Source organism: Indicator indicator, chromosome 18 (assembly GCF_027791375.1).
Source record: "Indicator indicator isolate 239-I01 chromosome 18, UM_Iind_1.1, whole genome shotgun sequence".
Classification (NCBI taxonomy): Eukaryota; Metazoa; Chordata; class Aves; order Piciformes; family Indicatoridae; genus Indicator; species Indicator indicator.
This window is the reverse complement of record NC_072027.1, coordinates 6606135-6628165: the sequence shown is the minus strand read 5'-3', so window position 1 is coordinate 6628165 and position 22031 is coordinate 6606135. Positions and strand designations below refer to the sequence as shown.

Genomic DNA, 22031 nt, shown 5'->3' with positions numbered 1-22031 from the left:
ATTGAGAGTGTCCTGGAACTGCGCTTAGCATATCAATGTACTCCAGAAATAAATCTTTAAAGAAAATTTTAGCCTCACAGCTCTGTGATATGTATCCTAATTTCCTGAACTGATTTTCTTTTTCCTTGTATAAAACTCACTAGAATTAATGAAAGTTGGAAATACAGATTTTTTTTTTCTATGCAGTTAACTGTCTTTTGTTGGTTTTGTCCATTTTTAAATGTCTTGAATGTGAATGCATGCTCATGTAAGTCCCTATCAGCAGATAAGAAGTTGACCTAATTTGGTTTGCAGTAAAAGTTGTTTTTCACAATGTCTTGTATTCAAAATTATTAAACTTAGCTGTGCCTCATTTCACGACTGAGTAAGTCTTGGATGGGTAGGAATCTATTTGTTTTCTAGGTAGAAACAGCAGTTCTCCAATCACACCACCACAGCAATCCATATTGTTAGACCAGATGGGGAAAAGTAGGAGAAAGACTAATTTGTTTATTCCTGTTATCTTCGTATGTAGCAAGATCAAGCAGTCTGTTTGCTGAGCGTCTCTCTCTAAACCTTTAAATGGAAGGCTAAATAGTTTCTGATCATTACTTGAGTTACTGAACTGCTCTAGAGAGCTACGAAAACAGAGCACGGTTGGAAATGCAGACCGGATCCTAACGCTGGTGTTAGCGTGCACATCTGCAGTGTTTCGATGCTTTGTTAGTACACTTGGTATGCTCAGTGGCCTTCTCAGCAGAAATTTTTGAGTGCTGTCCTTGTTAGCCAATTTAAATTGCATGGGACCAAGACATCTTTTGCTTTCCTTGCTGCTGACTGCATGGGAAAGAACTGTTCTGATGAATCGGTGACTCACATACTCTCCAGAGTTCTAGGTTTGGTTGTTGTGTTTTTTTTCTTTCCGTAGACTCACAAAGGGAATATATTTCTGATAAACCTTTTAGTCCTGTTCTCCTGTTCTTTCCCTTTTCTCCCTCATAAACTGGTGATAGAGAGATCTAAGTCTCTGAAGAATGGATTTCTTTTGTACTTCAGATTCCTTTCTTCTTGCTCTCAAGAACAGGACAGGCATACAGAAGAAGGGTTTTTGAGGACTGTCTAAATGCAGCCTGACTAAAGGGTCTAATTTTAGGTTTTGAACTGTAACACTGAGCTTTTATATAGTTACAGGTAAAAGATGTGTATTTTGGCTTGGATTTATGTTTTTTCTTTTTTGCCGTCTTCAGGAAGCTTTTCCTGGTGATGCTTTTGGTTTCAGAATGTAGCACTGAAAAATAATTGGAAGTGGAAGCTGGACAGCAGATCAAAGTCTGCTAGTTAATGGATGTGTCCAAAGTAACTAAAATTTCATAGATGTGAGGAGCGGAAATCAAAACTATCTCTTTTGTTTTCTAGTCATTAATCTTTCCAAGTATTTTATGTTGTAATCCTGTAGGAGAATGAGCATCTTGCTCATAGATGTCAGGCTGAATGCTGCAGGATCAAGTCTGGAATTACTGTATCTACTGCCACCAAAAATCACTACAGAAAGTGTTGGAATAACTCAAATTTGCAGATATTCCAGCATATTTTTGTAACTGTTAAGTAACTTTATAATAAATGCTCTTTTAAATGTAGAAACTCTATTCTCTTAATGTGATTTTTCACCTGCTTGGATAAATGGGCACAGATTTTGTGTGGCCTCTTGTACTGCTTTGCCAGTGACTCTTTTCTGCCTGTGATGTGATAGATTTTTCTTTACGTTGGTGCAGATACAACAGTTACACTCATTTAAGCAGCATAATTCACAACTTCAGCTGAAATGGTAACATTTTATGTGATGAAAGAACCTCAGAAAGAAAATTCTGTTAAAGGTAAAGTGTGTCTCATCTTTAAAGGTTTGGTTGGGTTTTTTGAGTTTACTGCTAATCTGTTCTGCTAATGGAATGAGCTAGAACAGACTTGTGAGATTACTTTGGGGGTTTTGTTTATTTTTATTCTATGGTGTTTTGCTAATTGTTCTGTTTTCTGTAAAGCTAAAGAGGAATGTGCTTTTGACAAAATGGGTATGTCAGATGAGGGAAAAGTACTGTAGCATTGGAAGACAAGTGTTTTGATAAACGATCAGTTAGGATGGGAAATTTTTGAAAGGTGGTTTTGGTGAAATAGGACAACTGTGCTTGCACTCACTTATGATGTGAAGTCTGAAGTTCTACCTGATAGTGTTCTTTTTGTTACCCTCATTTGAAACGGGAAGATGTTTGAAATCATGAGAGAAAAAGAAATTGAAACACAAACTGTAGGCTTCCCAGTCCTGTTCTTAATTCTGTTTTTTGGCTATATTACGACAGTGACCTATTTTTTTATAATGTCTGAGCATGCAGCAACTCTTGTCATCATTTATCCAAAGGTTTTAGAGGTTTAACCTTGTGGTGGGTTTTTTTGTTTATTTGTTTGTTCTTTGCTTTTTTTTTTTCCTGGTTTTGTTTGGTTTTACACCAATCAGAATAATGTATTGTGAGAGCTCTTTACAATATAATGAGCTTAGAGCAATGACTTTGTTGCTTGCCTGTATTACATTCTGTTAGAACTTGGCAGCAGTTACAACTGAGGCTTTATTTAACACATCCGCATTTCTAGTTGAGTTCATTTTTAAGGGTTTCTTGTTAGTATTGGGTGCTTTGTCTGTCAGTGACAACATGCTACGGAGGTGCAGTGGCTGCTTTCTGGTATCTGTTGTGACATTATGTGGTTTTCAAAGTTTGTTTTGCTTCTGTTTTAACAGGACTCAAAATTCAGATTTTCTTTGATAATATAAATGCTGCATATTTCAGTTCTTTTACATTCTCTGGTATGTGTGTATGGATTTGGGAAGCACAATTTTTCAGCTTCATTTCAATGTGCTGAAGGGAGAAATTAATGGAATTCTGTATTGGGAGTAATTAAGGAAAGTGAAAACTCAAGCGAAAATTTCCTTATTGTCCTATATGTTTGGTTGTTGGTGGTGACTTGAAAAGGTTTGGCAGTTACAGAATGTCATTTGAAATCAGGTGGTGGTTATCACTGTTCTTTTGACAGAGTGAAAACCTTTAAGTCAGTTCCTGCCCACCCCCAAGCCCTGATCTACTTGGAAAAGTAACCTAACAAAATCCCCCAAAAACCCACCCACCCAACCAAAACCAAACAGCAGGCAGCTTCATTTCAAAGTTTTAATTAATTTTAAAAATTTGGCAAAACAAAAGATTTTTTTTTTTTTTAATTCCAGGAAGTTTAAAATAATTTGTCAGGAATTAGTTCAGCTGTGTGCTAAGCATGGGCTTGTATTTCAGTAGGCAGCCTGGTGAAAACTCTGTACAATCTGTGTACCTCCCGACTTCTCTTTGTACACCACCATCCATTTAAACTCCTTCTTTCACTCATGCTGTGTTGAATGCTGATATTCTGTAGTAGCTGCTTGGGCAGTGGTTTTGGTTGTTCATTCTAAGTATTTGTAGTCTTCTGGCTGACCTTTTAATTTGTGTTGGGGTGCATTGTGAAACACTTGTGTTGTGTGGGATGCCTGATACAGGGGGAGGCACTTCCTGCACCAGGGGAAGGATGTGCTGTCTTTGGGGTTTGTAGACCTCTTGCAAGAGTGCTGTGAAAAGTCCCTGCATTTACGTAACTTGAAAAGTTAAGACTGTGGGCTAGATGGGGGCAAGCAGCAGCCTTATAACCTGTGGTTTACTGAGCCAGTGTCAGTTTTGATCTGTTCTGAGTTGATCTGAATTAATTTTCTGTCATCATGCCTTGGCAAGGGTCAGGACAGCTTTAGGTGTGCATGTGGACAATTTATGGTAGCATCTTGGCCGTGGTAACACAAATAAAACATGAGGAGTGTATGTGTGTTCCCGTAAAAGAGGAAGTTCTCTTTTGTTGTTGTTTCCATATATGACCTTTCATGCTGTCCTTCAGTGTTGGATTCATAGTGTAAAACTTGCACAACTGCAAGAACTTTTAAAACTTACTCAAGGACGATATGAGTAAAGTCCTGTGAAACTGTATTTAAAATGTGCACTTCTAAGTGCAGAATTTTCTTTTTCTTTGGTCAAGATGCAGTTCTCTCCAGTTGTCTTCCTAGTAATTGGGATTGGGAGCCTTTTCTTAAATCTGAACTCATCTGAAAACCAGTTGTACTGCAAATGATTGTTTTTACTTATTTGAATGGCTGCTCATGCATAAAAATGTGCTGGGTCATCCCTACTTTGGCCTTGAATGCTTCATCTGTACTTCTCTTTTCCATTGTATGAAAGTGGTGGCTCACAGATAACAGCCTGAGGGGAATGCTGTTCCCTGGGTGGGCAGGTGGCAGTGATAAACCCAGCACTTTTCATTTAGGAGCAACTGTTAGTCTCAGTTGAAGGCAGTGCTCAGACAGGATATGGAAACTGATCATTTTGCTCTTCAAAATGGTCTTGTTGGTGATGGCATTTCTTAAGATGCTATTGTGGATCAGCAATTGAGGGAAAAAAAAAAGCACCCTTCATTGTCTTCCATCATCCATCTCTGATCATAAGCTCCAAAATTAAGTTACCTTCTACTCAGGACTGAAGATAGGGTCTTTTGTTTGTATGATTTCTTGTGGTGAATTATACATAAGTGAGCAGAACAGTTGGATTATTGGTCCTAAACCCCACAGCCCTCAAATTCCATAAATACATAAATTTGTAGATGTTAACGAATGCCATGAATTATTTTTTTTAATCTTAGCTATTAAAAATATTTAATTCAATTGGCATTAAGGAAGACAATCTACATTTTTTTAAGAACTATTTTAGTTGGTGATTACTTCGTTTGAGAAACACAGGAATAGTGTTGAGTGGAGGCAGTCTCTAAATTTTGTTGGTGTTTGCATTCTAAAGCATATTGTCTTAATGTTGGTGTAGTACCTGGTACATTGGGGTCTTGGATACTACAGTAGTGCAAATAAGAATGAAGGTCTATTCAGTCAGTTCACGCCCTTTAACTGCTTTTATGTCATTAATGCCTTGCTCCCTGCCTTCCCCATGTTATACTATCACCGTGGAAATATTACCACCAAATTAACCTTTACATAGCAAAAACCAGAAGCTCTCCTGTCAGGATTTGAGTTTAACTCAGTTGATTCATTCAGTCATTTGTGGCCACACAGGAAGCCCCATTCATATGATCACAAAGCCTAATAGCTGTTTGTACAGTGCAATTGATCTGATTACTCTTCTCTGTCTTGTGCTATTTACAGTCTGCTGCCACTTCATAGGAAGGGAAGAGAATGGCTGCAAAGGAGAAGCTGGAAGCAGTATTAAATGTGGCCCTAAGGGTCCCGAGCATCATGCTTTTGGATGTCTTGTACAGATGGGATGTCAGCTCTTTCTTCCAGCAGATCCAAAGAAGTAGCCTGCACAACAACCCTCTCTTCCAGTACAAGTACTTGGCCCTTAATATGCATTATGTGGGTAAGTGTACATGTATTCAAGAGAAAACACTACTCGAGTAAACACCATTTTACTTGCTAAAAGAGTTTTAAGAATTTGGTAACAGCATGATAACATATTGATTACTACAAATGTCATGATAATATATTCATTATACTTCTATGTAAGGGACTGTTTATATTAGCAGTAAAGAAATCTTGTCTAGGGAATTGTAATGAACTTTGTTATTTAGTCCTGATTTGTAAATAGAGTAAAACTGCTGTCTGGAAATACGTTGATGCCCTGAAAGAATAGCACAGTGACTTTGGTCTGTGGCTGGTGAGAAAGCTGCTGTGAAATGCTGTGCAGACAAGAAGTATTGTAACTTATGTCACTGATGTTAAACAAGAGACTAGGGAAAATGTTGCCTAGTTTGAGTTGTCACAATAGCACCAGAAGGTTACCCCTCTTACAGCTGTATGGCTATGGCTTTTCAGTTCACAAATGTGTGAACCATATATATGTTGTGAGGTTGTGTTTTAGATACATGGACAAAATTATAAACACAGGTCAGGGAGCTAAAATTTGAACCTTGGCCTGCAGGTCTGGCTCTGGAATGCTAGGCGTCTGTGTTTCAGAGATGAAAGGATTGATGTTCTGGGATGTGCTCTCCAGGTGGTTATGTGATTCAGATGGTGACTGCACACAGGGTTAATTAGGGATTGGATCTAGGTTGTTGAGGGTGATAGCCAATGAGTACTGCCTAGCTTGAAGAGAAATGACTAGCATATAATTTTCCCACTCTGCAGTGTTTCTTCCTTGTAGATGGCTTTGGCAGATAAAGATGTACTGCAGTTAGCTAAAGGAAACTTCCTTTAGTTAAGTTGTTAGAGAACTGTGGTTTTTCAGAGCAGCATGTCCAGGTTTTTAATCCTGACTGCAAAAAAAAAAAAAAAAAAAAGTGTTGGCATGTGACTTTTTTAATCTGTTAAATGTTTGTTGTCTGGAAGTTACTTATTGCTTTTAAAATCACCTGTGGCTTTCTTTGTTACAACTCCACTATACTGCTGGAATAGCAAGGTACTTTTAGTGATTTTACAGTTCTGTGCCCTTTTCAGGCGTTTGTAGGAGAAAGCTTGTTGCTGGTGACTTTGACACAGGACCAGGGTGGCATGTAACTACAGCTGGCTTTCTCATGCTCTTGTATGTGCACAAGTTTATCAGCTCAGTTTCTAATACCCTAGGCTATTGAGATGTGGGTAATTTCCAGCTGGGATATAGTCCCACTTTATAGTAACTTACTAACCTTGTCCTTGCTTACGTATGTTGAGATGCACCAATAAAAGCACTACAGGTAGGTGTTGTTACCAAAGTATTTCTCACCTGGATGCTATTTTTGTCCTAAACCAGTGGATTCTGACTCTTCATACAAGTGATGCTTTTGTGCTAGTGCACAATCAGTCAGCAATTCTTTCTCTTTTTGCTTTTACAATGCAGAGTGTATCTTTACTGCTCCAGCTGGTAGCTGCTGATCAAGAAGAGTTTTGAAATCATCAAACAAATTGCTTGTTTTAAAAGTTTTTCAGGCAGTTGGCAGTGACAAAACTTTGCTAGTACTTTTCAAATAAAGGTGATTCATTTAAATTCCTTCTTTTTTTTAGCTGTGTCAGTGTGAGGCTGGGCTAAATCAATTTGCCTGCCTACATGAGATTTTTTATAGATTTAATTGCATCAATTTACAGTATAACCTTAATTAAAATGACATATCAAAATATATAAATTGGATTTATAAGGAAAACTAAGTACTTTTCCACCAGATTTAGAAATAATTTCTTTGAAGCTATGCTGGGGAAAATTAACTGCTGGTGTGTAATTTAAATAACAGCTTACTATTGCTGTGTTTCAACATGCTAATCTTTAGGATTTGTTTTATGGGGGGAGGAGGGGGAAATCCTGTTTATATTTGCAGCTGGGAAGCACAGTATCATCAAATGTCGTGGCAGCTTTGAAATATCAAACAATTGTTGGATTTCTTACAGAGGCAGGGTAAGATACCATATTACGGAAGTGCTTCTAGCAGCTTAGGAAATTGGGTGCATTTATCTTAGGCAGATACTCAAGGAATGATCTGATTAGAGAGCTGTAAAAATCAATAAATTCTACCAATCTAGCTATTGAGAACCTTTCCCAAGCTAAAGATACAAAGCTGGAAATTTGCTCAGAGCTGAGGACTTCCAGGAGTATATTTCCTTTTTAAATGCACTCATTTTCTTCCATCTATTTGACTTAAAGTTTGAAAAGCCAATTGTTTTTGATCAAGTGATGTATGTTACAGTGTGGTTCACATTCCAGTTATATGGGAATGCAATAAAAATCTCTAGGATTCAATTTTTCCTTCAACACAACTTTCCCCTTTCATATCTTTATATGAAACAGCCCTTATCTGCTTCAGTGAAGGAAAATACTCAGTCCTGATAACCATTAAACCACAGGTTCCACTGCATGAAATGTAACAAAATATGCATAAAGCAATGTAAACAGCAGAGATAAATGGCTGGTTAGAATTGGTGAATGTAAACAGATTAATTTCATATCAGAAAAATTGCAAGTAACTTGATTAACTTTTATCTGTTGAGTGGCACTGTGGTTACTGCTTTGGCAGGTGTACAAGGCCTGTGAATGTCCTGTTACAGGTATAACCTGGTTTCATTTTGATTTCATTAAAATAATCTTCTGTAAATTCGAAGTAGCCTCTACTTCAGGAAAGATCTCTGCTGCCTCTGGGTAGGGTAGTGTAGCACGCTGCTACCTCCAGACTTAAGTGCTTTCTGCTCTGCAGAATAGCTCTGAGAGGATAGTCACTTCTTTTTTCATTCTTTTGATGAAGGAGGAAACGGTTGAAACCATGTAATTTCCTCCCATGAAGGGTAAAGCAATGCTACTTGTGCTAACTGGTAAGTAATCTGAGCTTGATGGCAAGAGCAGGGTCATGAGCTTAGCCTGTAATCAGTCAGACTTGGAATTTAAGTCACTGTCACACTGGAGGCACAAAATTGCACTAACTACATGCTATGTATAGCATAAAAATAAAGAATAAAATAAGAGCAGTTTTCTTTCTTGAACTGTATTTGTCCTTTCAAAAAAAAACCAGACATTGGGAAAAACAGAAGGCCTCTGTTTAAATACTTGGAACAGGTGTAAGGAATATCATCTTTCACAACTGTTTGTTGAACTCCTCTGTTCCTAACCTAATGTCTTGGTCACAATCCCTATTTCTAGGTGTGAACTACTTGCTATTAATGCTGTCTTTATGAAAGGGACTTGAGGGAGGAGAAACCTTCAGAGCATACTGCCATTGTGTGTGCTGATGGCTCTCTACTTAGGTCTGGCCACTTTCCTCTGAGCTCTTGTGCATTAATTAGAAGATGTTATATGGGGATTGCTTTTTTCTGATGCCTTTCTTCTTAAGTGGGGAGGAACAGTACTCTGGTACACAACAAGAAGTGCTGTGTGAGGCTTCAGCATGAGAAGAAGCAACCCCTTCAAGAGGCTGCATGACTAAACGTGTAATGCTAAATTAATGCATACAAAGATGAAGTGCTGCTCAGATTCTGCATCTCTGGGGTTGCTATCCCATGCCTTCTATCTCTCTCGTGCCAGCAGCATTTAGATAAATGGTTAGTAGAACTATTTTCTGAGTGTTACTATTTTAAAATGTAGTTATTTTTAACCAAATGCAATTTTATGACATGGACATGCTTCTCTATTTCCTAAAAAGAAAATACTTGCCATGTCTTCATATTTTCTTCTTGAGTAAAATGCAGTGCATGCTGTGGTTGGTAGACACAGAAGAAGGTAGAGAGTATACTCAAAATACAGCTTTCTCTTTACTCTCTTTCCAGCTCTAGAGACTGACAATTCCTGTACTGCTTCTTTAGTGTCAGCTTTTACTAAGCAGCTTTCTCAGCATATGGTGGTAACTATTCTCTATAAAGCTGGTATCGCTTTTTGGCAACCTACATCACTTTTTATTAAAAAAAAAAAAAGGCAGCTTTCTTGAAAGACTCCTAAAATTTTGAGCCTCAGCTAATGTCTAATGACAACATGGTAATTTGTGTTCATAGTTTAGAATACATTGTGACTGTATTTCTAAGGTTTCACTTCTGTGTTCTTTCCCAGTACTCAGGTTCCCCACGGTTGTAATTAGTCCCAGAATTCTGATCGTTAGGTATGCTGTGTTATAGAAACAGCCTCTAAGTCATATGGCAGGATGAGAATCAGAAGTAGTCTGTCTGCTCAGACAGCACTGCAAATATCTGCAGGGAATTCAGTCCTTGGATTATTCATACTTAGTGCCCGATCTGTTAAATGTTTGAAAATTCAAGAAACAGCTGTTGAAACTGATGGCAGCACCCCAGTAAGGAGTGAACTGGTGTGTTGGCATTATTTTCACTGAGATGTGTAGATGTTGATAACAGGATTTCTGATCTCTGTTGATAGTTGCCCTGTGCCATGACTGGGTAAGTACTGATCTCCTTGTGCAGGTATGTTTATGTGTGTGCTTTCTCAGTTTAGAACTAATTTTTCAATGCTTTCTAGAGGGCAGAGTGTTTGCCATGTTCAAAGTACAGAACTTCTTGGAATGAATGCCAGTTGTTTGGGCATCTCTATCTGAGTGGGAGGGTGAGGAAGAAGTGTGCCTTGCGACTGCCATGCAAAAACATTGCTCTCTAAACCTGCAAAATATCTTAAACTCCATTATGTTTGTGCTGCCTTGAATAGGTATTCAGTTAGCCATGGTCAGACAGGCTGGATGAAAAGATGATAGGGATTTTGGCATTAAGTGCTCCCTAGTATGGTTTCTAGGCTGATTACAATGGAGCAAGTTTTGTGTGAGCCCTGTGTGGGAGCCACCTCAGCTGCAGGAGAGACCGTTCTGTATGGCAGAGGTTCTGTGTGACATTGCTTTTTTAACAATGTAGATGAAGAACTGTTCTCACTCACAGAAAGAGAGCCGTCCCAGTGAATTCAGAGGACTGGGTTTGGCTGAGTTATCCTTCCCAAGATGCATAATATGAATGAGGATGTACAAGAGCTTTTTGTCTCTTAAATGAGTGGCTGTTAGGGTTCCTTCTGGATTTGAGCTAGCCTCCAGTGAAGATGTCACAAAATCTTCCTGGTAATTTGTGGATTATGTCTTTAACTCTGTGAGCTCTAAAGGATACAATTTAAATGTTACCTACTCTTGAGACAGATGATTTAGACATAGGCAGTTTATTAAATCTGTGTGTAAATCGATGCACAATCACTGTGGTGACTGGTTATCCTGAGAGTTAGACACTCTGAAATAAAGGTACCGACTGTTGTTATAATACTTCTGCCTTATTAAATATAGTTTGTCCCTTGTTACTGGTGCTTTGATCTTGTGGCCAGAAAGCTGTCTGGTTAAACTGAAATGAAGGCAGTCAAGGATTAGGCTGAAACGAAATAACTAACTGAGCAGTGCACTGATCCTGCACTGAGTCAGGAGGAACAGGAGTTTTGACTGTTCTGTGGCTCACAACTTGCTAGCTCACAGCAAGCTGCATTGCAAGCTGTTGTAAGATGGACCTTTTACCCTCCTAGGATGTGGATGAGTTGGAAGTTAGAGCCCTTCAAATTCATTTCCTGGTAGAACCCAAGCAATTGTGCTGTTACTTTCTGGCACTCCCAAGAGATGGTGTGGTTTTATTAAGAACTGTTACAAACTCTTTCATGTGCAAAGTACTCCTTTTTAGATTAAACCTGCTGGAAACTTTGAGTAATAATGTGAAGTGGACACAAGGGATCTGCAATCATGCAAATGATCACTAAAACGTTTCATAAAAGAGGATGAGTTGCAACTTTGGTCATGCTCTAGAATCCTCCATTGTATGCAGCATGTCAATAAAACTCAGGCACTTGAGCCAGAAAAGAGGTAGTGTAGGGTAAAGGAAGCTGGGAATCATAGTGGTGGTACACAAATACTAAGAGATTGCTGAAAGGCAATTGGTGAGCTGCTGCTTACCTTAACAATGAGCACTGCACAGTGAGAGGTTTTCATCTAGCTGAATCAACAAATTGTAAGTGAAGTCATGAGCTAGTTAATACATGTATTCTTGTCTAGAAATGTATTACTTAGCTTTTCTGCTAATTATTGTTTATTTTCTCCAGTGGGGCCTGAACCTGTGCTGTCTTGCAGGAGTGGCAGTAGAAGTTTTCTGCTTCCTTGTGCTCCTGAGTCAGTGGTGGGACTGTATATTTGTAAGGCTGACAGAATAGGTCTTCGATAGCAATCCTTGGAGCTGGAAGCCTATGCATGCAATTCAGTTTCCTGGCAGCCTAGCACTAGGGCACTACTACTGCATTCAGGAGAGAGTTTATTCTGTATCGCCTGTCTTTTTTTTAACCTGTGTTAGAAAGGTTTCTCTACCAGGGCAGGAATTTGTGCTTCACTGGCCCTGCTGCTTACACTTAAGCAGAACTGTATTCAGTGGGTTCAAAGGCACAATACACCAAGCCCCAAGAGTGTCAGTAGCATGCATGGCCTGAATCCAGGGAAGGGAGTGCTCACTGCAGGCTCAGAGCTGGGGAAGCTTTGGATGGAAGCAGGCATTAGTTATTGTTAACCCATGTCTGAAGGTTATCCAGTAAGACAACTGTTTCTCAAACTGCAAATCCTTGTGTGTGGAGAATCTCTCTAAAGGGATATGTATTCTCAACAACATGGGTTCTTCTGACAGAGGAGGTGCAAATGGAAACAGAATGTAATGATTTAGATGAGAAAGCTGCTGTGAGAAATTTAATTTCCTGGTTCTTTGTTTAGAAGTACAATCTTGCTTATGCTCTACGCTAATTATAAAATTTGTCCGAGTGAGAACAAAGGGAATAGAGTTTTGCTGCTGTTATGTCTGAATTTGGGCTTGTCTGTCCTTTCTTCTGCAATGAGAGAGTTTGGTAATAAATTATTTGCCCCCCCCCCTTTTTTTTTTTTTTTAAACATGCCTTGGCAGAAGCATTGCCAATAAAAATGAGGTTGGTACCACTTTGGGAATAGGGCTTCCGCAGCAAAAATGTAAATACTGCAGTATGAAGTGTGTTGAAATCCCTCTCTTATCAAGGCACAAGAGGGAATTGTAAATAAGACTACTTTAAATGTCTCTCATTCTCCCTCTCTTTTAAAATCTAACAATTGGAGCAAATGGCTGCTTCAGAGTGAAAGCTTGAATTCCAGCCCAAACTCATGAGCGGTGAATTCATTGCTCAAGCTTCTGCAGTAACCTTGGCTATCTCACGCTGCCTCCTGGTGCAGTGTTGTAAGCATCTGTGCTGTTTGGAAACCCTCTGTTTAAAAGGCACATGTGATAGTAATCTTCTCATCCTTTGATTTGTATTTGGTCTTTTTTTTTCCACTCCTTCAGTGTATCCTGCTGTGTTGTGGTTGAAGTTGTGATGGTTTTCAGAAGAATGAGCTTCTGTCACTTCTTAAATAGTGCTACCTAACATGACAGTAATGGAGTGCAGTTACTGCCCTCGAAAAAGTCTTTCTTCACAGACATTGTCCCAGCACCACACAAATACATCATCATGTGGCCAAGGATCAGACTTTAACATGATAAAATAAGATAAAGGTGACAGAGATTAAATGCAGATACAGTAAACAGGTATTCTTAGACTATTTATAGGGTAACAGAGAAATAAAAGACTGCATAATAAACTCCATTGAGTTCTCCACCTGAAGGTGAGTTATGAACTATAGTGAGAAAGGTTTAGAGAGATCATCCCAAGTGCTGGAGTAATATGTGGTTGTGCCATGTGAGTTGTCCCAATGAGAGAATTGTCCCTAGCTAAGCAGTCAAGGGAAGGCAATGAGTACAGCAGAGATGAGTTCTTAAGAATATCTGGAAATGGTGTGGGAGCTGCTGGGACTGGCTCATGATGCTGTGATGTGGTGCAAACTAGTTAAATGTCTTCATGAAGACTCTTCTGAGGAGTTCCCTCTCTTGACATTCGTATGTTTGATAAAAGGAAGGTGGTGAACAGAGATGAGGAGTTCTGTTAAATACAGATGTTTGCTAAGGAAGAGGACAGTTCAGGCTATCTGCTGTGTTGTATTAACTAGAAGCATATTCTGTGTAAAACAGTTGCCAGAAGGAAGGTGTTGTGGTGACATGTTTCATGATCCTTTAAGAAGCTCAAAATAAGTCATAGACTCACAGAATGGTTTGGGTTGGAAGGGACTTTTAGCAGTCATCTAGTCCAAACCTTCTGCAGTGTGCAGGGACATCTTCAACTGGATCAGGTTACTGAGAGCCCTGTCCAGCCTGGCCTGGAATGTTTCCAGGGATGAGGCATCTGCCACCTTTCTGGGTGACCTGGACCTGTGTTTAACCATCCTCATTGTAAAAAAAAAAATATTTCTTCTTTATAGTCTAGCCTTAATCTCCCCTCTTTAGTTTAAAACCATCACCCCCTTCTACTGTTGCTACTACCCCCATTAAGAAGTCTTTCCTTTTCTTTCTTATAAGCCCCCCTTTAAGTATTGAAGTGCTGCAGTAAGGTCTCCCCAGAGCCTTCTCTTTAGTCTGAACAACCCCAACTCTCCTAGCCTGTCCTCACAGTAGCATGGTTCCAGGTTTTGGATCATTTTTATAAATCAAGTGGATGTTGTACAGGAACTGGTGATGGTTACTTGTATGATACTTCATTTTAATCAAAGAAATTATCAGTTATTTCAGCTTTTGAAAAGATGTATCTTCAAACAGGTGTGCAACTTGTCATATCTACTTTATGAAAGTAGTTGAAAAATTCTTTCATGTTAAATTTTATATTTGTATATGTTCTATATTTGTATTTTTAAAAAGATAACTGAATGACCTTTGTCTCTCTAGCATCACTGCTGACATCCAAATTGACCTTTGCTTGGCATCCTATGAATCTGCCGCAATCTCCTAGAAACGTTGCAAGTTACCTTCTTGAAGACTTAACTGTTTGTAGAATTTTTACAGAGATGGCTTATTGAAGGTGGCAGGTGTTAAGTAGCCTTGAAGTACTTCTACATAAACACTGTCTGACTCTGAAATTGTATCTTTTTCAAATACAGGACTATGTTCTCAAGCTGTTTTAGAGTAACTAGTTGTCCCATTACTTAGGAGTGCCTGATCTAGAGTCACTTTGAGCTTTTTAAAAATAACTTGAAATAATGTATAAATTAATTCAATTAAAAAGTCTATGCCTAGTGTTGCTGCACAGATTGATGAAACTTTGAATGCAGTGTAACTGGTATAGCTCTAAGTGTCAGGATAAGTTCTTCTATAGCATTTTGGTTTTAGCTGCAGAAATTGTTAGCAGTTGCTGGGGTTTTCTCCTAAATGGATTTCAGTGCTAGGCACTTGAGCTGACCTGCAGAAAGAGCATGAGTGCACTGCATTATGATGGAGAGCTCAGAAATAAAGATTAGTAAGGGTACCATGTGCTGGGTTTTTGACCTGCAGTCTCTGGGAAAGGGAAGAGAATGGACGTGTACCATTCAGTTCTGAAGGGGACTTCAAAGTAGAGCTTTGCTTAAGGATCCTAACAAGAGCATATATGAAAAGAAGAATCAGTGCTCTGCTAGTTAGGGAGGCTGCTGAGCAGCCAGGCTATGGTCTTGAAGAGTAAAGCTCTATCTGCATCAGGTCTTTTTCCACAGGCTTGCTAAATGCTAACAAGTAGTAAAGGAACTACTGCTATAAATACCTATAAATCCTGGGCTGTGCCAAATCTTGTCCTTGATTTATGCAACACTAATAACTTGAATGTGCTTTAATATTGCTGGTGTGGAGAACAGCCTATGTGTATCTCCATGTCTCCATCTCACATTAAGAGCATACGTAAAGGTGTCTTTAAACCATGAAGAAACAGTGGAAGAATTAAAATGTGTGATGCTAATCAGCATGGAAAAGTGTTCTGTGTGTCCTTTACTTGAAGAAGAAAAAAGGATTTTTTTTTTTATCATCAGTTGACTGAGTTCAGATGGATAGGGAAAAAGCCCTGCAACACTGAGCTTTCACTTGGAAAAAGAGGGCTACCTAGGCCCGTCTTCCCTTTGTTACATAGGTTATGTTAATTTAGTCATTAAAGCACTGTGGATCAAGTCCATTTCTTGGCATCTAGATGAAATCTTAGAGAAGCTGTTTCAGCTATTTCTGTTCATGGGGGGGAAAAAAAGGAAAAGTGGCAGATTTGTGTGCTTTGTGTTTTCATGAGAGGAAAATGTAGGTACGTGAGTTTCAAAACCAAATGAAAACAAAGGTGGTTAAAGAGATCTGGATAACTTGAGTGTTAATTCATGTTAAGATATTTGGCATTAGGTAATGTTTGAAATTCCAACCTCTGCTTTTTGTTACAGGTTACATCTTAAGTGTTGTGCTCCTAACTTTACCAAGGCAACACCTGGTTCGGCTTTACCTGTACTTTTTGACTGCGTTGCTGCTTTATGCTGGGCACCAAATTTCCAGGTAAGAATGAATGGCTTCATTTCAGTTTGGAAAAAAGATATTTTGTTAATATCTTGTATAAATGGGATAGGTCTGGTTTTGTGGAGGCCTTTTTTCTATGCCAGCAACCTAAATACATCTTGCTGTTCTTTGTCTTGAAAAAAATCCAGAATTAAATATGCAGTCAGGTAGTTCTGGTGTATTTGCATTGATTTAAAAGGAATTTTGACCTACATTTCTGTAGAGTGTAATGTCCATTAACCTGAGAACCTGAGGAGATAAAACACTTAACACAGAACTAAATGTAGCCTCTGATGTAGTAATCTGAGTTACTCAATGGTTTGGCTAACATGCTTTCAGCACTGGAGCATTCTACAAAGCAGATGTTTTCTGACTCCTGTGATGAGAGAGAAAATAGAAATATGGAAGATGATAAAAGTAAAGCAATGGTGGTATTTATTCTTGAATTCATCTTTGCTTATGTAATATGTTTTACAATGAAAACAAAAAAACAGAGCAAAATGAAATACAAAAAATAAAATGCAGAGCAAGAGGCTGAAGAGCTCTTGAGCTGAACAAGACAGAGTCAATCATCTTCTTTTGGCTTCAGCTAAATCTGTTGAAAGCCAGCATAAACTGTCATGCTGACAAGAAGTTTAATTGGAACCAAGGAGAGTGCCATCACATTAATGGCTTCACATGGGAAGTTTTGCAAATATGGACTAGAGCCTGATTTATTTTGGTGCCTGCTGATGGGAAACATTTAAAAATGTGCTTTTGATTGATTTAAGTCAAGTAATAGGTTCATTATTTCTACATCAAAATTGTTGTTCTAAAGCATGTGCTGGGAGATCTTCTACTCAGTGTGTTGCAGTTCAGGGGAGTGTTAATGAAGGTTTTGTGGTGACTTGACATGTCACTGTTGTGGTTGTCAGAGTTGCAGTTAATGATTTCCTGAATGGATGAGAGTGCAAGAGAGGAATTACAGCCTCTCATTGCCTGGGTTGGAAGGAAAGAGGCATTTTTATCATCCTCAGGGGAGTTCTGAGTTTTTATAGATACAGTTTGTGGATGTTTCTTACAGGGCTGAAGGCTTACTTGTTAGAAAAAGCAACCTGAACATTTTTATTTCACCACAAGTTCTTAATTGATAAAGCCTAGTAACAAATACCCATGAGTTACAGGGCTTTGGTCCAGAATATTTGCTGCTAGAGATCTTTCTACCATTCTGGGTCTATATTACTTAAAAGGAAGGGAGATGGTATGGATTTTGATTGCTACAATAAAGTATAGCATAGTGTTTGGTTTTAATACCTTTCTTGTTTGTGTTTCTATGTAATCTTAATTGACTTCTATTTCTTTGTGAGGTTTGAAAGTTTACAGGATTCATTGAAACACGTTAGATAACTATTGCTTGAGCTGTTTGGTGTATTTGTACTGAGCTTTCTCTATTTGATACTCATGGAATGACTTAATAAAGACTTTAATTAAATCTTGCATAAACTGGCACCAAAAATACGTGTAATTAAAAGATGTCTAGGATTCAAATAGTCTAGCAGTATTCCCTAGCTGTTTTGCAAAGCTAATGCAGTTGCCAACAGTTTTGAGTGTGCTTACCCGTTCCGTAGATATAAGACTGACTTGTGTTGGAAGGAAGCACGGTGCAAGGGGCTCTCAGCAGCAACCATCTTTATATAATGTGGGGAGTGACATTTGCAGTAGCTTTTCAAAAGAATTTTTGAATCCCATTAGTTTTAGTATTGAAAAAAAGTGTGGCACACAAAATGTTAGTGGAGCTATTACTTCTATTGCCAGAGCTATCCAGTTCTGGAGTTTCTATTTAGCAGAGTGATCACAAGAAGACGTGAAGTAGTCACATGTGCAAACTCTTTCTGAGCGACTTTTGTTAATAATTCAGCTTATAGCTGAAAACTTCTGTGAGTTGCTTCCATGCAGTACCAGTTGGGATGCTATTTAAGACAGATGAAGAGGTCTCATATTGAGGCCAGTTTGGTTAATGCAAATTATAGAACAAGACCAGAATCAGCTGGTACTTGTGACTTTGCAGTGTCCTGGAAATTCTGAGCTTGTTGAAAGACTTCAGCTTTCAGTCCTTTTTTCCATCCCAGAAATAGCTTGTGGTTCGGCTGCAAGTCTGGGGATAAGAATATGTGAATAGTTAAGCTCTGACTTCAGACTTCCCGGTCTGTGTAACCTTGATAAATCACCTAACTTCTTCAGTGTTTGTTTCCTTATCTGCAAGACTGAGAATTACCTTAATGGGTAAAGATTGATTACATAATGTTTGTGAACACTTGGAGAGTCCAAAAAGATGCTACATTGTATGGCAATTTGGGTAGAGATAATATACCATCTGTTTATGGTAAAAGGAGAAGTCATCTTTAGAAATGAAAATCCTACTGCTCCTGACAAGGAAAATGGATGCTAGTTTTACTTTAAATGTACCTGCACCAATGCCTTGCTTAAAAGGATCACATTTCTTTTCCCTATTTTCAGCAATAAAACTGGGAAAAACAAATGATAGTTATACAGAAAAGAGATGATTCCATTAAACACACTGTTAATGCGAAAACAACAGCAACAAAAATCACATCATTATTATATTTCATGTTTTGTAGTTTTGTTATGATTATTTCAAGTGTTCAGCCTTGAAGAGCTTAGAATGAGAAGATGGGGAGGGAGCAAGAAACTGAATTGTTTCTTATGGATAATCTTAAAATACACTTAGTTTTAAGGTTCTCTGTAGACATTTGGAGCCTATGGGAGTATGTTTGATGTTGACAGCAAAGATTAATCAGCCAAAGTAAATGTCAGCTGTATGAGTCAATTAGGTCAGATAACCACTGTGCCTAATGTCAGTCATTACTGAAGCACATTTTTAATAAGAGAACACCTATTTGCACTTTGAGTAACAAAAAATGGTCATGTGTAAAGCAGTGCGTCTCTGTCTTTCTAGATCACTGTTGGTCATGGGCGTCTCTGAGTGCATGTTAACAGTCCAGCAGCTCAATCAAATGAGGTTGGGAATACATCTACAGAATGAGCAGCAGGCAATCTGATCCAAGCTTTATTCTTACATCCTAGCTTTCTAAAGTAATAATGTAGTTTCAGTCATTTCATTAACTACTAAATAATGATTTTAGCATTCTTGTCTTCTTACATTGCTGCAGTAAAGTGAACAATTCTCTAATGTAAAAAGCTGCTGCTTAATACAGCTTTAATTGATCAAAATTGAGTGCAGGCATTTGCTCTTCTCAGCATCTTGTATGGCACTGCAGCTGTTCGAGGCATCTTCTGATTGGTGTCTGCGCCAAAAGATCCTTGTGTTTGTACTGGTAATAAGAGAATCACTGCTTTGACTTCCCTTATTCAGACATCATCTACAAATACTATTTAAAAAATTTAGGAGATGTTAAAACATTGTTTCTCCAAGCTGCATGGCCTAAAATTCAGTTAATGAGAGTTACTTAAGGAATTACACCAAATACAGACCTCTATGCCCATGACTGAATTGGGTAGGCAACAGCAAGAAATGTAGCTTGAAGGAATTTGAGTTATCTCAAGGCACATTTCTGGTGCCAAAGAAACATCAGTAAGTACAGCTTTGTTGGCATGTCTTAGCTAAATTGTGTGAGGTTGTCTTGCTACAGTTTGTATCCTGGACGGTTTTGTCACCTGCTTCCTAACAGGTAGAAAAAACTTGATGGTTTCACTGCTTTCTCTCAAGCACTCTAGAAGCAGCCAGTGCTTTCATCATAAATTAGAGGGTGGAACATGAAATTGCTAATACTAAAACCCATCTTCCACATAAATCATAGGATGGTAGGATTTGGAAGGGACCTCTGGAGATTGAGTCTGACTCCCCTGCTAACCCAGGTATGCCTAGGTTCCACAGGAACAATGTGTCCAGGCAGGTTTTGAAAGTCTCCAGAGAAGGACACTCCACAGCCTCTCTGGACAGCCTGTTCCAGTGCTCCATCACGCTCACATTAAAGAAGTTTCTCCTTAAGTTCAAGTGGAACCTCCTGTGTTCTAGTTTGTACCCATTGCCCCTGGTCCTATAGCTGGCCACTGCTGAAGAGAGCCCAGCCCCATCCTTATGACCCTCCACCCTTTAGATATTAACATTCCTTTCTAGGATCCCCTCTCAGTCTTCTCTTTTTCCAGGCCAAAGAGCCAGATCTCTCAGCCTCTCCCTGTAAGAGAGATGTTCCAGTCCTCTAACCATCTCCCTGGCCCTGGGGTTGGACTCTTCAGCACAATGCAACTGGTGTTATTTTTTTGTCCATTTTTCTAATGGATTATCCTGTTTATGTCACTGCTGCTTTCAGAAAGTGCTTTCTGCAGGTTCTTGTGAAACAAATAAATGCTCAAGTTTGTCCCAGAAATTAGATCTGTGTAGGTGTTGGAAAGAAAACGAAAAACCTCTTGTGCTTAGCTATATCTTGATAGCAAGGGGGAAAGTTTTATCTAGAATCAGTTGTCTTGGGTGCCTTTTCAAGTCCTCGAGTGTTTTTAATTGTAGGTTACAGTCTGAAGAACCTGTTTCAACATACCTCCCATATACTGTGACACTCGAAATGCTGCAGTGAGTAGGCAGGATTGTCAGCTGTGAAGAACAGACTCTGAAGTGTTTGTTTTAGTACTTTGGGATTTATATCTTAAATTCCAAAGATCTTTTTTTTTTTTTTTTTTTTGCAAATCAAAAATGTGACTAACTTAGGTTGGGCTAGCAAGCTAATACTAGAAGTTTGTATTTCCACTTTTCTGGGGAGAAATGAATGCTTCCAGTAGCACAGTTACATATTTTTCTGCATTGAAATAAAAGCACAGTTCTTGTATTAGTTGTGGTTTCTGGTACTGTTGGCCTTGATTTGACCACGTCTGTTCCCAGTGAGCATGGCGGGCCTCACTGATATATATGTAATAAATGCAAGTGCCATGTCCCTTGAGCAAACAGACTCTGCTAGCTTCATGCCAGCTCAGATCAAGTGTGTCTGTCTGGCATTCCTGGCATGTGATGCAGCTAGACATGAATGACTGGACATTGTCAGCACAGGCTTAGTTGTGCTGCTGGTGGCAGAGTTGGGCGTGTCCTAGCAAGGGTGGGGTGGCAGCCACCCTGGGAATGGAAAAGGAAGGGTCAGAAAGCAAGGCAGAAAAAGGCTGGAAGTCTGGATGCAAAGGGTCATGAGTATTGCCTGCTGTCTCCTGGCAGGGGATTAAGGAGTCACTGGAGAATTACTGCAGAGCTGTTCCAGGATTGCTTCCTGGAAGCACAAAATGGTTGCTTGTAGTTGGAAACTCCCACAATTGAGTTCTATTGCTGTTACATATCTTAGCCTGCTTGAGGGCAGAGCTGATGGATGATCACTAAAAGCAGAAAAATGCCTGGTCTCTTACTTTTTTCTTTGGTTACCTGAGTCCATCCTTCCAGACAGCCTTTCCTGTGAAATTACAAATGTCACATCTTCAAGACTCTCTCACTGTAACTGTCAGTAATCTGTCAATGCAAGGGTATGCATTTAGACCCCCAAATTTCCCAGGAGAGAGCTAGACTTTCAAATCGTGTTGGATAAAAGGATTAAGAAGCAATTCTCTGGTTCATGACTGTCACTTCTCCTTCACACCTATTTTTTAATTCAGTGCAAAAAGATTGTTAGGTGCAAAATACTCTTAAGCTTTAAATTGGAAAACCTCTCTGTCCAGCTTGCAAATTGCATGTTTTCATATGGATTTGGTGAGAGAAGAAATTATGATTAGGAAGAAGAACGCTTAATAAGGATACTTAAAAATGGAATGGAGCTTCTTAAGAGGCTTTGTCAATAAGCAGTTTCAGGCCACGCTCTGAGGAACAGCTTGTATGTCCCAAAGGATTTTTACAGCTATGCCAGTGAGTCTAATTACAGATAATACTTCTCTTGCTGAAGTCATGCCTCGGTTGGATCCTTGCATCTGTGAGGCTGCCATAACAATAGTGTTAATATCGCTCTTAGTAATTTAACTAGTTGTCTGTAACATAGACTGAAGTTGCATGTGTGGAATATATACATTGCTTCTTTTATGATCAGATGGAACTCAATAATTCGTGAGTTTATGTTTT

At 38.9% G+C, this 22031-nt stretch overlaps 1 protein-coding gene across 1 annotated transcript in view; it reads left to right on the top strand.

The window, feature by feature from the left end:
* Nucleotides 1-5269: 5269 nt before the first annotated feature.
* RNF145 (ring finger protein 145) overlaps nt 5270-22031 on the top strand; it is a 35113-nt gene continuing 18351 nt past the window's right edge. The window contains exons 1-2 of the mRNA XM_054388925.1: nt 5270-5453; nt 15820-15928. Of these exons, the coding sequence (XP_054244900.1) occupies nt 5270-5453; nt 15820-15928 (293 nt within the window). The remainder of the gene's footprint in view (nt 5454-15819; nt 15929-22031) is intronic.